This window comes from Astatotilapia calliptera, chromosome 8, assembly GCF_900246225.1.
Source record: "Astatotilapia calliptera chromosome 8, fAstCal1.2, whole genome shotgun sequence".
In the NCBI taxonomy this organism is placed as follows: domain Eukaryota; kingdom Metazoa; phylum Chordata; class Actinopteri; order Cichliformes; family Cichlidae; genus Astatotilapia; species Astatotilapia calliptera.
In genome coordinates, this window is record NC_039309.1 from 24,842,485 (window position 1) to 24,859,547 (window position 17,063).

At 41.5% G+C, this 17,063-nt stretch overlaps 1 protein-coding gene across 7 annotated transcripts in view; it reads left to right on the plus strand.

The window, feature by feature from the left end:
• The window catches only part of ryr2a (ryanodine receptor 2a (cardiac)), a 301,573-nt gene that overhangs the window by 152,696 nt on the left and 131,814 nt on the right, over positions 1-17,063 (plus strand). For 6 of the 7 annotated variants that reach the window (XM_026177557.1, XM_026177561.1, XM_026177558.1 and 3 more), the window contains exons 40-49: positions 2,003-2,203; positions 4,403-4,508; positions 4,664-4,807; positions 6,356-6,483; positions 7,323-7,468; positions 8,817-8,931; positions 9,131-9,263; positions 13,046-13,149; positions 15,891-16,026; positions 16,131-16,317. In XM_026177557.1, the coding sequence (XP_026033342.1) occupies positions 2,003-2,203; positions 4,403-4,508; positions 4,664-4,807; positions 6,356-6,483; positions 7,323-7,468; positions 8,817-8,931; positions 9,131-9,263; positions 13,046-13,149; positions 15,891-16,026; positions 16,131-16,317 (1,400 nt within the window). The remainder of the gene's footprint in view (positions 1-2,002; positions 2,204-4,402; positions 4,509-4,663; positions 4,808-6,355; positions 6,484-7,322; positions 7,469-8,816; positions 8,932-9,130; positions 9,264-13,045; positions 13,150-15,890; positions 16,027-16,130; positions 16,318-17,063) is intronic. The other variant, XM_026177559.1, reaches the window with a different exon arrangement.

The window sequence follows — 17,063 nt, forward strand, 5'->3', positions numbered from 1 at the left end:
TAACCCAACGTTATGCATCATCGAAGTACCGGAGAAATTATAATAACTTAATACATCACATACCATAAAGGCCCTTTCACATAGAATTTTTAAATAATACGGTCGTCTTTTCCAAGTCCCTGTTAGTAAATGATTTAATAATTGATCAACAGATTGATTTACTCCACTGTTACCTTCTTCTGTGTCCAGAGCAGCAACCTGAATGCTACTCCCACAGAGGTCGATTATCTTGTTAATATTTTTACATCTTCACTTAATACAACTGGATACTGTTGCTCCTCTGAAAGAGAAAACCTTAAATCAGAAGTACTTCATGCCCTGGTGTAGCTCACAAATATGCACCTTAAAGCAGATGACACGTAAGCTAGAGAGGAAATGGTGTCTCAGTAATTGAGAAGATCATCATTTAGCCTGGAGAAATTGTTTGCTCCTTCATATTCAATCCCTCCATAAAGCTGGAATATCTTATTATTCATCACTGATTGAAGAACATAAGAACAACCCTAGGTTTGTATTCAGCACTTTAGCCAGGCTGACAAAAAGTCACAGCTCTGTTGGGCCTTTAATGTTGACTAGTAATGACGTGATGAACTTCTTCACAAATGAAATTTGAACCATTAGAGAAAAAATAAGCATCTCAAATGGACCATTATGTACAGCTACTTTCAGTGCCATTAATATTTACAGATTGATCTTTCTGACTTAAGTAATTACTTCCTCCAAACCATCTGTTATCTCAAAACTCCTTGAAAGAGTAGTTGTAAAACAGCTAACAGATCATCTGCAGAGGTTTATTTGAAGAGTTTCAGTCAGGTTTCAGAGCTCATCACAGCACAGAAACAGCTTTAGTGAAGGTTACTAATGATCTTCTTGTGGCCTCTGACAGTGGACTCATCTCTGTGCTTGTCCAATAGCATTCAGTGCTACTGATCATAACATTTTATTACAGCGATTAGAGCATGCTGCAGGTATTCAAACCACTGCACTGTTGTCGTGATCTGTGAGTGCAGATCGTGTCTTGAAGACACACGTGAATGTGGGACCAATCTTAACAAGTGATCTGTATTTTCTTAACGGATCACGTCTCTGTCAGACTGCAGGCTTACTTGGGGTTTCTAGCGTATTTAAAATCTGAATGGAAGGAAGAGGCTTCAGCTATTTGGTCCCTCTTCCGGTTCCCTGTTTGGATTTATATAGATAGAGAGACACTCTCTATATTTTTAAAATTAGGCTTAAAACTTTCCCTTTTGGTAAAGCTTATAGTTAGGGGTGGACCGGTTAACGCTAAACCACCACTTAGTTATGCTGCAAGAGCACTTATCCATGAGTTATCTTAGCTACTTTGGGCTACACTCTAGTTCTCGTGGGATGAGACATGGAGTACTTCTTAAAAAGTTCACCACTTCATCACAAGGCTGACATAAAGAGACAGAAAGCTATTTACTCTCATATTGACAGCCTAATTTAGATTGCCAGTTATCTTTAGAAGCAGATGGTAGAATGAACGAACTCCACAGAAAGTTCCCAATCAAAGAAAAAGCTGAATCCAGAACCAGAATCATGCAGTAAGACCCAGATCTTATGGCAAATTCTGAATGTTCTTGTTCCTACAGAGGCAGCTACACCAAGAATTTCTGGTGAAATTTCTGGTAAAATTCCTATCATACTTACCATAAAAAACAGAAACGAGACATTCTTTGTATCGGGCTTTAAACAAGCTTTTTAATGATGTAATGACACCAATTCATTTGTGCAGGATTTCTGCATCGACGTCATCTGTCAGTTTTGTAGGGTCATGCATGGTCTTGACTTAGGTTGAGGGTTGAAATCCTACAATGATAGATAGGGAACAGTATGATTTGGCATTTTTCACAGAATGAGAACTTTCCCCTAATATCGAAATCGCTTTAGAAAGAGATTTCCTAATGGCCACTATGTGCATTTTTTAAAATTTCTTCTTTAAACCATGTCATTTTGTTTGTGTGTGTGTGTGTGTGTGTAGATGTGTCATGTGCTGCAGTACCTGTGTGACTGCCAGGTGCGCCATCGTATTGAGGCAGTGGTGGCCTTCTCTGATGACTTTGTGGCTTGTCTCCAAGAAAACCAACGATTTCGTTACAATGAGGTGATGCTGGCACTCAACATGTCTGCAGCCCTTACTGCCAAGAAGACCAAAGAGTTCAGATCTCCCCCACAGGAACAGGTGGGAACACCACAGAACAACATAAAGCATAAATATAACTGTAACCATTTTCTGTAATTCAAATGGTTGCCGAGCAGAGGACTCTTGCTCAGTGAAGAGCAGTAAATAATGCGACTTACATACACATTTTATTTTAATTTGGCTTTGTATAGAAACACAGTTTTTGCAAACTGTCAGCTAATCAGCCAAGGTTGAGGGTGAACCCATAGTGAAACCTGGCCCCACCCTATCATGTGATATACTGAGGTCAGAAGGCAGTGAGTGGGCGTTAAGGCATCTGGGAAGGGATCTCAACACTGACAGCTGGTGTCATAAGCCCCGTCTCTGTTCAAAGATGGCCGTTCACAGTGGACATAGATGCTTCTTTCAGTCCTCTTTAAAACCATCTGTCTTCTCTGTCCAGCATGTGAACATTGGCATCCTCGAAAGAGTGACCTTTGACCTTTAGATGCAGATGAACAGCCAAGTCTTGTTGTGCCACGTGGTTGCTTGGTCTCTCGAATGTAGAGGTCTGGGCGTTCCTCGCTACACTGCACAGCATGCACTACGTTGTTAAGTTTGTGTTTAGGAGTTTTGTCTTTGGGATGAACCAGTTGTTGTCTGAGTGTGTGGCCGGGTCTGAAGTATACTCTTGGCTCTTTTAAAGGGATAGTATTAGCTATTGGTACAGATATGTTGACGACACCTGGTTCAAAATCAAAATCCAAAAAGTAGAATCCTTCATTGCTCACATCAACTCAGTGATTAAAAACATAAATTTCACCAGGGAAGACACAAAGGACGACTGTTTGCCTTTCCTGGACTGCGCCGTGCACATTAAGGAGAATGGAAACCTCAACATCGAAGTTTACCGGAAGCCCACACACACGGACCAGTACCTCCTCTTTGACTCCCATCACCCTTTGGAACACAAACCTGGAGTAATCAGGACCCTACACCACCGGGCAGAACATGTTCCCTCTAAGCCTGAAGGAAAAAAGAAGGAACACACACATGTAAAGGAAGCTCTTAAAACATGTGGTTATCATAATTGGGCGTTCATAAAGTCAGCAAAGATGCACAGAAAAAGAAGATCAGACACCAGCGAGAGAGGACAAGAAAGACAAACAGAAGAACTTTGCACCCCTTATTTAGCAGGTTTGTAAGAGAAACAGGAGAATTTTCTCCAAAAGTGACATCCCACTTTACTTCAGACCCAGCCACACACAGACAAAAGCTGATTTGACCCAAGTACAAAACAAACACAGACTAAGCAACATAGTGTATGCTGTGCTGTGCAGTGAGGACAGGTGACACCTCTACATCGGAGAAACCAAACAGCCACTCCAAAAATGCATGGCATAGCATAGAAGGGCCACCTCAACAGGACAAGACTTGGCTGTACATCTACACCTAAAAGATAAAGGTCAATCTTTCATGCATGCCAGCATTCACAGCTTGATCCAAGAAAACAGATGGTTTATAGGAGCAAAAGAGGACGTCTAGGTCAACTGTGCTTACGACACCAACTGTCAGCGATCCCCCAGCAACCCCTCCCAGGTACCTCAGGCCCCCAGGCCCCACTTACATCTTGTGTCAAGTGACTTCATTAGGTCATATGATAAGGTAAGGCAAGGTCTCACAATGGTTTCAGCCAAAGCCTCTGGTGATAGTGATCCACAACTTTTTTCCACATGTGATGATTCACATGTTGGAGTGAAACCACTGGGAGGCGTTGCCCCACGCCACTGTCCCACTGGGTTTAAATATTACCATTTTAAAAACCTGGGACTCTCTTGGTTTTAGAACTGAAGAAGCCTCTTGTACGAGAGGTGAAATGTTTTCAAAAGTTTTATAGTCCAGTCATCTTCTTTTAAGGCTCTTAAGAGTACCATCACTTGGATCACTGAGAAGCTAAACAGACATGTTGTAGAGCCACTTTTACCAGCAATAACCTAAAAGGACCATTTTCTCTTGCATCGTTGTGGAAGAATTTTGGTCCACTGATCTTTACAGTGTTTCTTCTGCTCATTGAGGTCTCCAGGCTTTCATTTGTGCAAAGTGCAGAAAGGTCCTGCCAAAAGCACAACATGTATGATTTCAGTAAAGCTTTCAGCTTTCACAGCATCTTGTAACTTGTAACTAAACATGTGTATGTACTTTGGATTTCTATATTGAAAATCTAATGGTCGCTTTAAAGGTTCTCTTACCAATCTGCAGATCAACATGCTGTTAAACTTTAAGGATGAGAAGCAGGAGTGTCCCTGTCCTGAATACATCCGAGAACAGCTGCTAGACTTCCATGAAGATCTGATGAGGCACTGTGGTCAGTTTCACAATACACTGCTGCATTAACTACAGTTGCCAGAATAAGATCAATAGCCATAATATCATTTAATAAATATAACAGTAATGTGTGTATAGTCAGTATTCATTAATTGTAGACATACCATACATGCATTGATCTGCCCATTTTGCTAGGTATAGAGTTGGACGAGGAGAGAGGCATAAACTGTGACAGTGACTTCACCATACGAGGTCGACTCATGTCACTGGTGGAGAAAGTGGCTTATCTAAAGAAGAAGATGGCCAACCTGCCAAAGGAAAAAAAAGACAGGAAACCCAGTAAGGCCATTCTTAAATGAGCTGCTAGTAATTCTCAATGAATAGGAAAATGTACAAGCCTACACTGTTCCAAAAATAGTAATGTCAAAGTATCTTACTGTACATTTTACAGTTGCAGTCTTTCTAAAATATGATTAAATTTACATAAGTAGACTGTGATTTTACATGTCAAAGGTAAAATAACATAACATCACTGTAAATATAATAAAACACAATTTACTTGTTTTGTAAATATATTTTTTTGTGCATATTCAGATTGTAAAAATACATTCAGAAATGTATCATAATTTCACAAATATTTGTTTGTTATGTGAGAGAATGATCTGTTAAATTCAAAATAAATAAATAAATGTAGAGGCAGGAATTGCAATTAATATAAATCTCAAAGTATTCACAACATTCCTGAACAGAAATAGGCCTCTGCAACTGGGGTGAGGGTGTGGCCATGAAAACAATGTGACATGCCATTGGATGTTGGGACACATAATAACATGACGCTAAGCATCGGCCAATGAATGTGAACTAACAACCACAAGGTCGCGGCTGCACTGTAGGAAAACATCCTAATATAAAAGTATTTTACTGCATTTCACAGTTTTGTTCTGTTCTTCTAGAACATCATTAAAGTTACGTAAATAGACTGATTTCACATTTCAAATGTAAATTAACGTTAAATCACTGTAATGTAATAAAACATCATTTTCATGATTATTAACTGTGTCTGTCTGTACATATGCATATTTAGATGTTAAAATACATTCACAAATGTATCATGATCTCACAAATATCTGTGCGTTATTTGAAAGATCGAACTGTTGAATTCAAATGTAATGCTATGGATTTGATTTGATATACCTTTATTACTCCCACAGGGGGAAATTTCATAAACCTGCCGACCTATTGCACGCAATGGCGGCGCCATCTTACCCTCCGATCATACATACATTACACAAAACATCACATGGGGAAGGAGGTATAACAATGGAAAATGCACCACATGAGGAAAGATAAGGATAACAAAAATCACTCCCCCCAGACTGAGCTCCAACAGGGAGATCAGTTTGAGAACAGAAAAAAACACCTCTGCACGTAGCACATGAAAACAACTTGTCAGTCTGTCCCAGGGAATGCAATCCATTATTATTTAAACCAACTGTTAACTGTATATTTCTGTACATTTACGCATTATGATTCATATTGCCACATTCATTGACCTTGTTTACAGGTAATTTCATTGTTTGATCACGTTAAAATGTTCCTAATTTGATGTCTAAAAGCACTTGGAAAAGGCAGAATCCCATGTAAAATTAGCTCAACAAACTCTACTTTCATTACTGGAAATAACCGTATTTTTATGAGGAAGTTATTTTCTGATATTTTACGGTAGTATTTTGGCGCCCCAGCTGCCGGAATATTACCGTTTTTTCACGATGTTTTTTTTAACAGTGTAGTAGCTATGAGACAAAAAAAGTAAATAAGATCTTTGACTTCAGGACATTCAATCTCTGACCTGCTCTCCCTTCCTCCTTCTCTGTCCTTCTCCTTAAGGTACCGTACAACAGCTCATTTCCGATACGATGGTGCGCTGGGCTCAGGAGTCAGTTATAGAGGATCCAGAGCTGGTCAGAGCTATGTTTGTCCTACTTCACCGCCAGTATGATGGCATTGGTGGACAGGTTTGTGTGTGTAATAGAAAAGAAAATCCATACCACTGGAATCTCCAAATAAATGTATACAATATAGTCATGCTATATTTGTAACAATCTGATGTGAGAGTTGTTCTTTTAGGAAAATATGAGGAGCGGCTATCCAGCCTGCTCCATATGTGACACACTTCCTGGGGTCCCAAACAATAAATCTGGCAACTGTCAAGTAGATCAGATTGAACAAAACAATTGTTAAGAAAGCAAAAAATGCACATGCAAACAATCCTTGGTGCTACTTTTCAATTTGTTGAAAAGTGACCTTCCTACCAGTTCACCAGAGGCCGACTGTCAGCTTTGTTCAGATGATGTGGTCATAAATTCACCAGATAATCAAGTCTAGTACAACAAGTTCCACAAGTCAAACAAACATGTGGGACGTTCTTCATTTATTTGCACAGTGTCACTAATATTAGAAACATCCCGTCTCAGAGTGATGCTCTATAAGAACTCCCTGAACCGCCTTCAGCTGATCCAGAATGGTGCAGCAAGAATACGAACTGGAACTTGAAAGAGAGCCCGTGTTTCTCCTATATTAGCTTCTCTTCAATTGATCCGTGTTAAAAGCATTAAATTAGAATTTAAATTTCATTTAAAATCCTTCTGTCCCACATCAGATTGCACTCTCACAGTAACACTACAGTTATTTGAAAAGAACAATGTAAGTTGTTAATTTCTGTGTATTCATTTATCTCTCCTTACTTCAGGTACAGATGTGAAATATCATGCTCCGTTTGCACAGTAACAGTGCTTCTGCTTGTATATTAAATGTATGTCAATCAGTTTAATAAGGTATGAATATGTCTGTGCAGGTGCGGGCTCTTCCTAAAACCTACACTATAAACTCAGTATCAATCGAGGACACCATCAACCTGTTAGCGGCTCTCGGTCAGATCAGATCTCTGCTGAGTGTGCGCATGGGAAGAGAGGAGGAGAAACTGATGATCAGAGGGCTGGGGTGAGAGCACGCTTATCTGTCAGGCTCTTGCGTGTCTGAATGATTTGTTTTCTTTGGAGTACTTTCTTCTTTAGACTTGCTTTAACTCCCAACAAGAAGAGGAAAAATGTAAACAAATATTTATGTGAATGAAAGTTCAGAAACAGAGCAATTACAATTTTGTGCATGTGTGTATATTTGATTTTTAATCTATCTACAGAATGCCCTACAGGCACATAAAAACAAATTCAGAATTTCTCTTAGTCGTAGATGGACTTTTGTCTTCAAGTATTCTTTTACTTCCTGGGTAACTGCTCAGACTAACTTTAAAGAGTGTCCATGTAAGGATATGGCTTAGGCACACATAATCTGTATATCTCAGTCCAGCACAATAAAAACAGGAACATTTCACTTTACCTATGGGTTATATGCTTTGTTTCAATGGTTTGCAAACCTTTGTGCCCAAAGAACACCTGTATTCATGCACAAAAGTCTTTCTTTTGGTTGCATTCTTCACAGACAATTTGCAGCATCTTGATCTAGAGCAGCCTTCCTGTCAGGATTGATACCACTCAACAAACACATTCCATGCCTCGTCTTCAGCACTTTATTATACACTTAAATACAAAGCAACAAATTGTCTTGCATTGGAGTGCATTAGATTGCTTGCAACTAGTGACTTGGTCTGCTTCACATAGCTCCAGTTACTCTAATGTGGTTTCCAAGTCCCACTTTAGCTTGCTTGGCAAGGTAAAGGTGGACTTGGTAGCATTTACCAGCTAATCCTGGCAGATAACTGTTGACATCTATAGTCTAGCTGAAGCTACACAATACATGTGCGCATGTGTCATATAGGTAACCTTCACATTATTGATTGCTGCTTTTAGGTGATGGGTCCTCTTCCCTAGTGGCTAATTGTGGTTTGCTTCATACAAGGAAATGATCCCTTTTCCCCTTATTAATCTCCTTGTAGTCAGTTGGTGGATTTAATGTCACAAGCATGCGATTCCCATTGCTAGCAACTTTGAAAATGCACTCTGGTTCCATTTGACAGATGTTTGTTAAGATCAACATTGTTGGTGACCCAGATTAGGTTTGAGATTAGATTTTAAACTAAAATGAAGTCTGGTTTTTGAGGCAGCTTTTTCCATTTTAGACATTGTTGGGTGCACTTGACCCAAAACTGTTCTTACTTGGTTTGTATCCAAAAGCCTTATAATAAAAATGAGCACCCATGAACCTCTTTTAAATGTCAAAACCTGAATATCACTGTTGTAATAACAAAACACTCTGGTCAAATGTTAAACAGTTAATATATGAAAGAGTTTGAGCTGTCGGTTTAAATTTCACCCATCCTTCTTCCTCTCAGAGATATCATGAACAACAAAGTGTTTTACCAACATCCTAACCTGATGAGAGCGTTGGGAATGCACGAGACTGTCATGGAGGTCATGGTCAATGTGCTCAGTGGAGGAGACTCCAAGGTATGTAGTAGTAATAGTGCTGACATACTGAAGAGTCATGATGAAGAATGGTAGAGCAATGGGGAAATGCATTCGTATTTCAAATAAATTATGTGTCACAAAATGTTTTAAATATATGTTTTTCCCCTGAATTATTTTCAGATAAATAAACACAAAGGGTCATTTTGTCTAACAACCTGTGATGCACGTGTGTTTTCAGGAAATCACCTTTCCAAAAATGGTGGCCAACTGTTGTCGTTTTCTATGTTACTTCTGTCGAATCAGCCGTCAGAACCAGAAAGCCATGTTTGACCATCTGAGTTATCTGCTGGAGAACAGCAGTGTTGGCCTGGGTGAGTAATGATGACCTAACAAGCATTATTTCAGTTGAATATTTATCATGAAGAGAACAGGAGATGAAGGAATGTTGAAGACCAATGCATGGTGACCAACATTAATAATAAAGGGAATAAAGGGAACTAGCTCAGAATTGTTTTGTTGTTGATTAACGTTGGTAGTTGAGGACGGGTAGCAGCTACAGAGTTGTGTAAAAGCTTGAAGAATGACGTTGCAATTTACCCACAAGACATAGAGCTCAAAAAGACAAACATCAGAATCAGAATCAGAATCAGAATGGGGTTTATTGCCAAATGTTGAGCAGGTTTACAACATTAGGAAATTGCTGCGGTGCTTCAGTGCAAACATAGTGTCATAAATAGCACTTAAATAGACATGGAAAAAAATAAAAGTAGGGATAAGAATTAAAAGTGCTACGTGGAAAGATATGTGCATGAGCTATACATGAGATATATACATGAGAATAAGAATTAAGAGTGCTACGTTGAAAGATATATACATGAGTGCAGGTGGTGATCAGTGCCAAACATGGAATGATGCAGTGACACAGCGTGGGGTCATGTGTTAGTGGCGGGTACAGTCATATGGTTATTGTTCATGTGTCCAACAGCAGAGGGGAAAAAACTGTTCTTATGGCGAGAGGTTCTGGTGCGAATGGACCGGAGCCTCCTGCCTGAGGGGAGCAGGTCAAACAGACTGTGTCCAGGGTGAGAAGGGTCAGCTGAGATCCGAGCTGCACGCCGCAATGTCCTGGAGGTGTACAGGTCCTGCAGAGATGGGAGTCTGCAGCCAATCACCTTCTCAGCAGAGCGCACAACACGCTGCAGTCTCTGTTTGTCCCTGATAGTGGCTCCAGCGTACCACACGGTGATGGAGGAGGTGAGGATGGACTCGATGATTGCAGTGTAGAATTGCATCATCGTCCGTGTTGGCAGGTTGAATTTCTTCAGCTGCCTCAGGAAGTACATCCTCTGCTGGGCTTTCTTGATGACGGAGGTGATGGTGGGCTCCCACTTCAGGTCCTGGGTGATGGTGGTACCCAGGAAGCGGAATGAGTCCACAGAGGTGATGGGGGTGTCAGTCAGGATGATGGGGGGGAGTGGGGCTGTGTGCTTCCTGAAGTCCACAATAATCTCCACTGTCTTCTGGGCATTCAGCACCAGGTTGTTGTGGCTGCACCAGGACACCAGACGTTCAACCTCCCTCCTGTAGGCAGACTCATCCCCGTCCGAGATGAGTCCGATAACGGTGGTGTCATCTGCAAACTTGATTAGCTTGACAGACTGGTGGGTGGAGGTGCAGCAGTTGGTGTACAGGGAGAAGAGCAGAGGAGAAAGAACACAGCCCTGAGGGGAGCCGGTGCTGATGGTCCGGGAGTCCGAGACATTCTTTCCCAGCCTCACATGCTGCTTCCTGTCCGTCAGGAAGTCAGTGATCCACCGGCAGATGGGGTCAGGCACATTCATCTGGGAAAGCTTGTCTCGGAGATGGTCTGGAAGGATGGTGTTGAAGGCAGAGCTGAAGTCCACAAACAGGATCCTGGCGTAGGTTCCTGGGGAGTCCAGATGCTGCAGGATGAAGTGTAGGGCCATGTTGATGGCGTCGTCTACAGACCTGTTGGCTCTATATGCAAACTGCAGGGGGTCCAGGAGGGGGGCCGTGAGGGTCCTGAGATAGGAGAGAACCAGGCGCTCAAAAGACTTCATGACCACAGATGTCAGAGCCACGGGTCTGTAGTCATTTAGTCCAGTGATCCTAGGTTTCTTGGGGACAGGGATTATGGTGGAGGACTTGAAGCAGGCAGGCACATGGCATGCCTGCAGTGAGGAGTTGAAAATGCCAGAAAACACTGGGGCCAGCTCGTTTGCACAGTGTCTGAGGGTGGCAGGAGACACACCGTCTGGGCCGGGAGCTTTTCGAGCATTCAGACTCTTAAACTGCTTCCTCACATCTGCTTCATGAATATGAAGAGTTGTGGTGGGAGGAGGTGGTGTGAAATCCTCTTTTGTGTGGGGTGAGGAGGGGGGTGTTGTAGGTGAACGGTTTGAAGGTGGTGATGGCTCTATGGAGGGGGGAGAGGTGGGGGAATTAGTGTCCAAAGTGCCTCTATTGTTGGGGCCGTTGGAGGTGTGAAGGCTGCCTGATGGCTCGTCAAAACGGCAGTAGAAGTCGTTAAGGGTGTTGGCTAAGAGCAAGTCATCAGTGGAGTGGGGGGTTTTAGGCTTGTAGTTTGTGATATTCCTAAAACCTTTCCACACAGAGGCCGAGTCATTCTCTGAGATCTGCTGCTGCATCTTCTCAGAGTGCTGATGTTTAGCAACGTCCACTTCTTTAGTGAACCTGTACTTGGCCTCTCTGTAGCAGTCCCTGTCTCCGCTTCTGAACGCCTTTCTCTTTTCCAGCCACAGCTTTTTGAGTTTAGGAGTAAACCAGGGTTTGTCATTGTTATAACTCACCCTGGTGCGTGATGGCACAATGCTGTCCTCACAGAAGTGGATATAGGAGGTGACAGTGTCCGTAAACTCGTCCAAGCTGTTAGAAGCAGCCTTCATTGTGTCCCAGTCTGTAGACTCCAAACACGTGCGAAGCTCCTCCACAGCCTCGTTGCTCCACAGTTTTTTAGTCCTCACGACAGGTTTGGAGAGCTTCAGCCTCTGTCTGTACGCGGGGATTAGGTGGATCATGACGTGGTCAGAAAGACCGAGTGAAGCGCGGGGCACCGCGCGATAGGCCCCGTTGATCGTGCTGTAACAGTGGTCTAATGTCCTCTCCTCTCTGGTCGGGCATTTAATATACTGCTTATATTTTGGAAGCTCATGGCTCAGATTGGCTTTGTTAAAGTCCCCAAGAGCAATGATGAGACATGCACTTGGTGCCGTTTTGGCGCTCTCTGTCAGGGTGAAAAATGAACATTGACATACTGGTGGAGGACTTGAACACAGTCCTCCACCAGTATTCATGGTATGAATGCATTAGCTATGAAACTTGACAGTTTGTTTCAAGTATGGGAACAAAGCTTACTTGTTGTTCCTAGAGTATTTAAAAGTAGAATGGGAGGCAGAGCCTTCAGTTTTCAGGCCCCTCTTCTGTGGGACCAGCTCACAGCTTGGACATCTTAATACGAGATATTTTTGCTTGAAATAAGTGAAAAAAATCTGCCAATGGAACAAGTGAAAATTCTCCAGATCCAACATGCACTGTCTAAAAACAAGTTCTTCTATCTCACTGAAATGTTACTCTGTAATTGATTGTGTCTTATTTAAGTGTGATGAGATATTTTGACTAGAATATATTAAGATTTTGAGTTTTTGCAGTGTATATTTATATAAATCTTGTCTACTCACTCAAAGCACTTTAGAATACACATTTACGCATTCACACTAACACACATTCGGGGATTAAGTAAATGGTAAATGGACTGGTTCTGATAAAGCACTTTTCTACTCTGAGCACAACTTGCCTCATTCACCCATTTGCACAAGCACTTTTTTATGCTTTCCATCTAACATTCACGCTCTGATGGCTGCATCGTAAAGCAACTGGGGGTTAGTATCTTGCCCAAGGATATTTGGCATGAAGACTAGAGCAGATGGGGGTTGAACCACCAAGCTCCTGATTAGTAGGTGACCTGCTCTACCTCCCAGATTGCCACTGACTTTTGGATTGACAGACTACCCTCTCTAGCTCTGGGATGTTTGTTGCTTTGGAGCAAATGACTGTCTATTGTGAAAGTTTGTATAGTTGCATACACTTTACATATGTCTTTTCCTCTTCTCAGCATCTCCATCTATGCGAGGATCCACTCCTCTGGATGTGGCTGCAGCATCAGTCATGGATAATAATGAGCTTGCCCTTGCTTTAAGAGAGCCAGACCTGGAGAAGGTGAGGCTGACAAAGACTTAGACACACACAAAAGGAAAACCGTAAATTGTATTAGATATTCCGAGGTCACTTTAGCCTATAGAATAGAAGAGCCTGTTACTGTCACAGCACATGTACAACAAAATTGTACCAACTGTGGTGGAATAAAATACAGTCTGGGGAAGAAGATATGACTTGATTGACCTGAGGTGTCGACCACAGGGCAGCGGGTCAAACGGGTGGTATCCAGGGTGCAAGGGGAATCTGGCGAGGGTGCGAGCTGCCATCTTATGAAGATTAGGGTCTGTTAAGTTCTTGTTGCCTCAGAGAAAGTTACAAAAGTAGATGGTGAGCCTTGGCTCCATGTATAACCTTCTCCAGCATCTCCCTACACCTTTGAATATGCCACAGAGCTCAGAGTTACTTCACATGCACGCTGACAATTATACATAAACATGTCTGCTTAAGGAAGAAAGCATGTACAAAATGAGGCTTAAACTTCATCCCCAAATCGGTTCTGTATTCCTTTGTAAATTCAAGTTCTGTTTTAAATTTGGTGCACAGCTATCAAAATCAAATATTTTATAATGCATATTAATCTGATTCCTTACCAATCATGAAATTAACTTAATCAGTTCCATAGGTCTTATTCATACTGCTCCTTTAAGACAGCAGTCTCACTATACCCCATTCATTATACAAATTGATAATAGCAGTGGTTAGCAGAAACACTACTTTAAAACATGTAGATGCAAATATGTACTCAGCTTCCAAGCTAAAACCACTTAGAAAAAAGAGAGTACGAGTTTATATAGCAGCAGTTAGCGGGGTTAACATTTCAGCATGTTGGTTAGCAGCGGCAACTGTAAAGTCTACTCGCCAGTGCAAAGCACTTTGCATTTACAAGAAACAGCTTCAGGTCTCCAGATCTAGCAGTTAACAAAACAGACGTCTCGCTTTTCAACCTCTTTTTCAACAGCAACAATGTTCCTCATATTTAGTTATCAGCCTTACCAGCGTAACCAAACGGAAAACGGTTAAAGGCTGGAGAACAATTCCCATTGGTTAAAAATGAAATTGTCCATCAAGGTCAGAAAATAACAACTGTTAAACAAAAATGAATAAATAACAAGAATCAAATGTATTTGGCTTTCAACACAACAATAACTTTTTATACAGTCATCTTATTAGAATTTTGCTTTAGAGTTTACAGTACATTACACCACAGGAGTAGTAATTCTGACCAAAGGTTTCTACTTTTATCTGACTGTGACTGGGCTACAGCATCACCTGCACAAAGCAAATCTTCAGGCCGCCAAATTGAGATTTTCCATTATTCCCGTATAGTCTGTAAAGGCTATGAATTGGTGACACCGGAAACAAATGTATTAGTATAAAATCCAGAAAGCTACACGCTGAGATTATTTTAAGGTGGCACATGCCACCACAGTAGATCCGTCCCCGCTGCCGGTCATGTGAACCAAGCTCTAGCTATGGGCACAGTTTATGTCCCATGGCAACGTGTCGGGCATCCCATACTAGGGATACCACTTTTTTATGTCCGATACCGATACCGACATCATAAATTTGGATATCTGCCGATACCGATATGAATCCGATATAGTGTGTTTTAATCAATAAAACAGTTTTTTAATATCTTGCTGCATTTTGATAAGTTCATACTCAAGTTTAAATAAACAACAACACTAAAGCTATTCTGTTACACCTGTATGTAAAGAACACACTGCACCCAAAATATTTCAAAGTTCAGCAAAACTGATCAATCTAATGAACTTAAACCTGCTCCATCCTCCCTGTTCTGGTGTTTTAAAGAGAACTTAGCAGAAATATTAAGCAACCTGACTAATAGGGTTGCAAACTCCCAGCAACATCTTTCTTCTACAGAACTGCAGACTGCACAGATGGTATCTTCCCAAAGGAAAAAGTGCTATAGCTTACTAGGGTATATTAAACTTAACAGTTACTATATACAGTAATGGACTTCTATACGTTTTACATCAGATTAAAACTTTGGGTTTAATATTCGGATAATTATTTATTAAAAGCTCGACATTTTAAATGAGAATAAGAAAGAAAAGTATGTCTTTGTGCCCCTTTTCCCTGTTCATGCCCTAAACGTGCTGCTGTTGTTCAGCCGCTGGTTTCCTCTTTCTGGCACGAAGTGGGCCAAAAACAAACAAGAGAGAAAAGCCGATCAGCTGATCATTGATCAGTTTCATGATTGAAGTAGGAGCAGGAGAGGGAGAGAGAGAGAGGCAGTCGCTCCATATATCGGTTGTTAAGCTTAACGCTGGAATGCTTTACAAACATTCAGAGATGAACTTACACACTTGCTTTACTTCTCTCTGGGATCACTTCCTCGGAGATGAAATGCTGGTTTGGTAGCGAGGCTACAAACACACACAGCGGCTCTATCACGTGACCACACTGCTCCGACGTGCTACGGTTATGAGCCGAGTCGCCATGTCGCAAGTTTTGTGAGGTGCTTTTTTGATATTTAATGGATCGGATTACATTTTTTATTTCTCTCCGATATCCGATCCAGTAATTTACGTCAGTATCGGACCGATACCGATACGTAATATCGGATCGGTCCATCTCTATCCCATACTGCTGAAGCCCTTTGTGCTTTGTTCTATCTCTGTTAATTAAATTTAAATTGTAGGTGTCTTTCCACTGTGCTATATTTTTTCTTTTTGAAACAAACAACCCAAAATAATAATAATAATTTATTTTTGCAGGTGGTACAATATCTAGCTGGGTGTGGGCTGCAGAGCTGTGTGATGCTGGTCCGTAAGGGATACCCTGACATTGGCTGGAACCCTGTGGAGGGGGAACGATACCTTGACTTCCTGCGCTTTGCTGTCTTCTGCAATGGTAAAAATGTAACCATACGACTGCAGTCAGATCATTTATTTTCCACTGGAGTTTGTATCATGTGCAACCACAAACTTAGCAACTTGTCCCTGTTATGTGGCCAGGTGAAAGTGTGGAGGAGAATGCCAATGTTGTGGTAAGGCTCCTTATTCGTCGACCAGAATGTTTTGGCCCGGCTCTTCGAGGTGAAGGTGGTGATGGGTTGTTGGCAGCAATGGAGGAGGCCATTAAGATCTCTCAGGATCCCTCCAGAGATGGTCCGTCTCCTATGTCTGAGAGCAGCAAGGCACTGTATGACAACACTTCTAACCTGATTACTTACATATACATATTAAAGTTCACACTGACAGAACAGGACTGATCAGTTGGACTGAACAGGCAAGAATCAATTACATTTCCTTTATATTTATACAGCACCCATTCATAGCAGCAGTTATCTCCAGACACTCAAGGTACCAGCCGTCAGATAACTCCCTATAAGCAGCACTTGGCGACACTGGCAAGAAAGACCTCACTTTTAACAGGAAGCGCTCGCTAGCACAATCATGTTGACTGTTTGCATTTGGTCTGCCTGGTAGACTAAATTCCTTACAAAGGTCTGTACATGAGTCTACAAGTCTAGATGGCTTGTCAACAACCTGTTAAATGTTAAGGGATTTTCTTAAGATGGAAATTAGGGCATACAAAATGCTGACTCATAGCAATTATAATTTGTTGTGCAGATGTATATATTGAATAGTTTATGAATGCCTGCCACAAAATCCCAGGGTTCAGTTGGACATGACTTTGAGCGCACTATTTTCCTTCGGCACACCTTTTGGTAACTTCCTAAACTACGTGTCGTATTTCCAGTACTAACAATGTTCAAGCAGATTATCTCTTCCTGTGTTTTCCATTTAGAAAAGAACAATTTCAGACAAACATCAGCCTGAACCAATTATCCTGTCACTAAGTTCATGAGTAACTACAGTACAAGCACAGAGTGGGAAATGAGCATAACAGGTCAGAAGAAAATGGTCTGAAGTATTTAGGGGCAT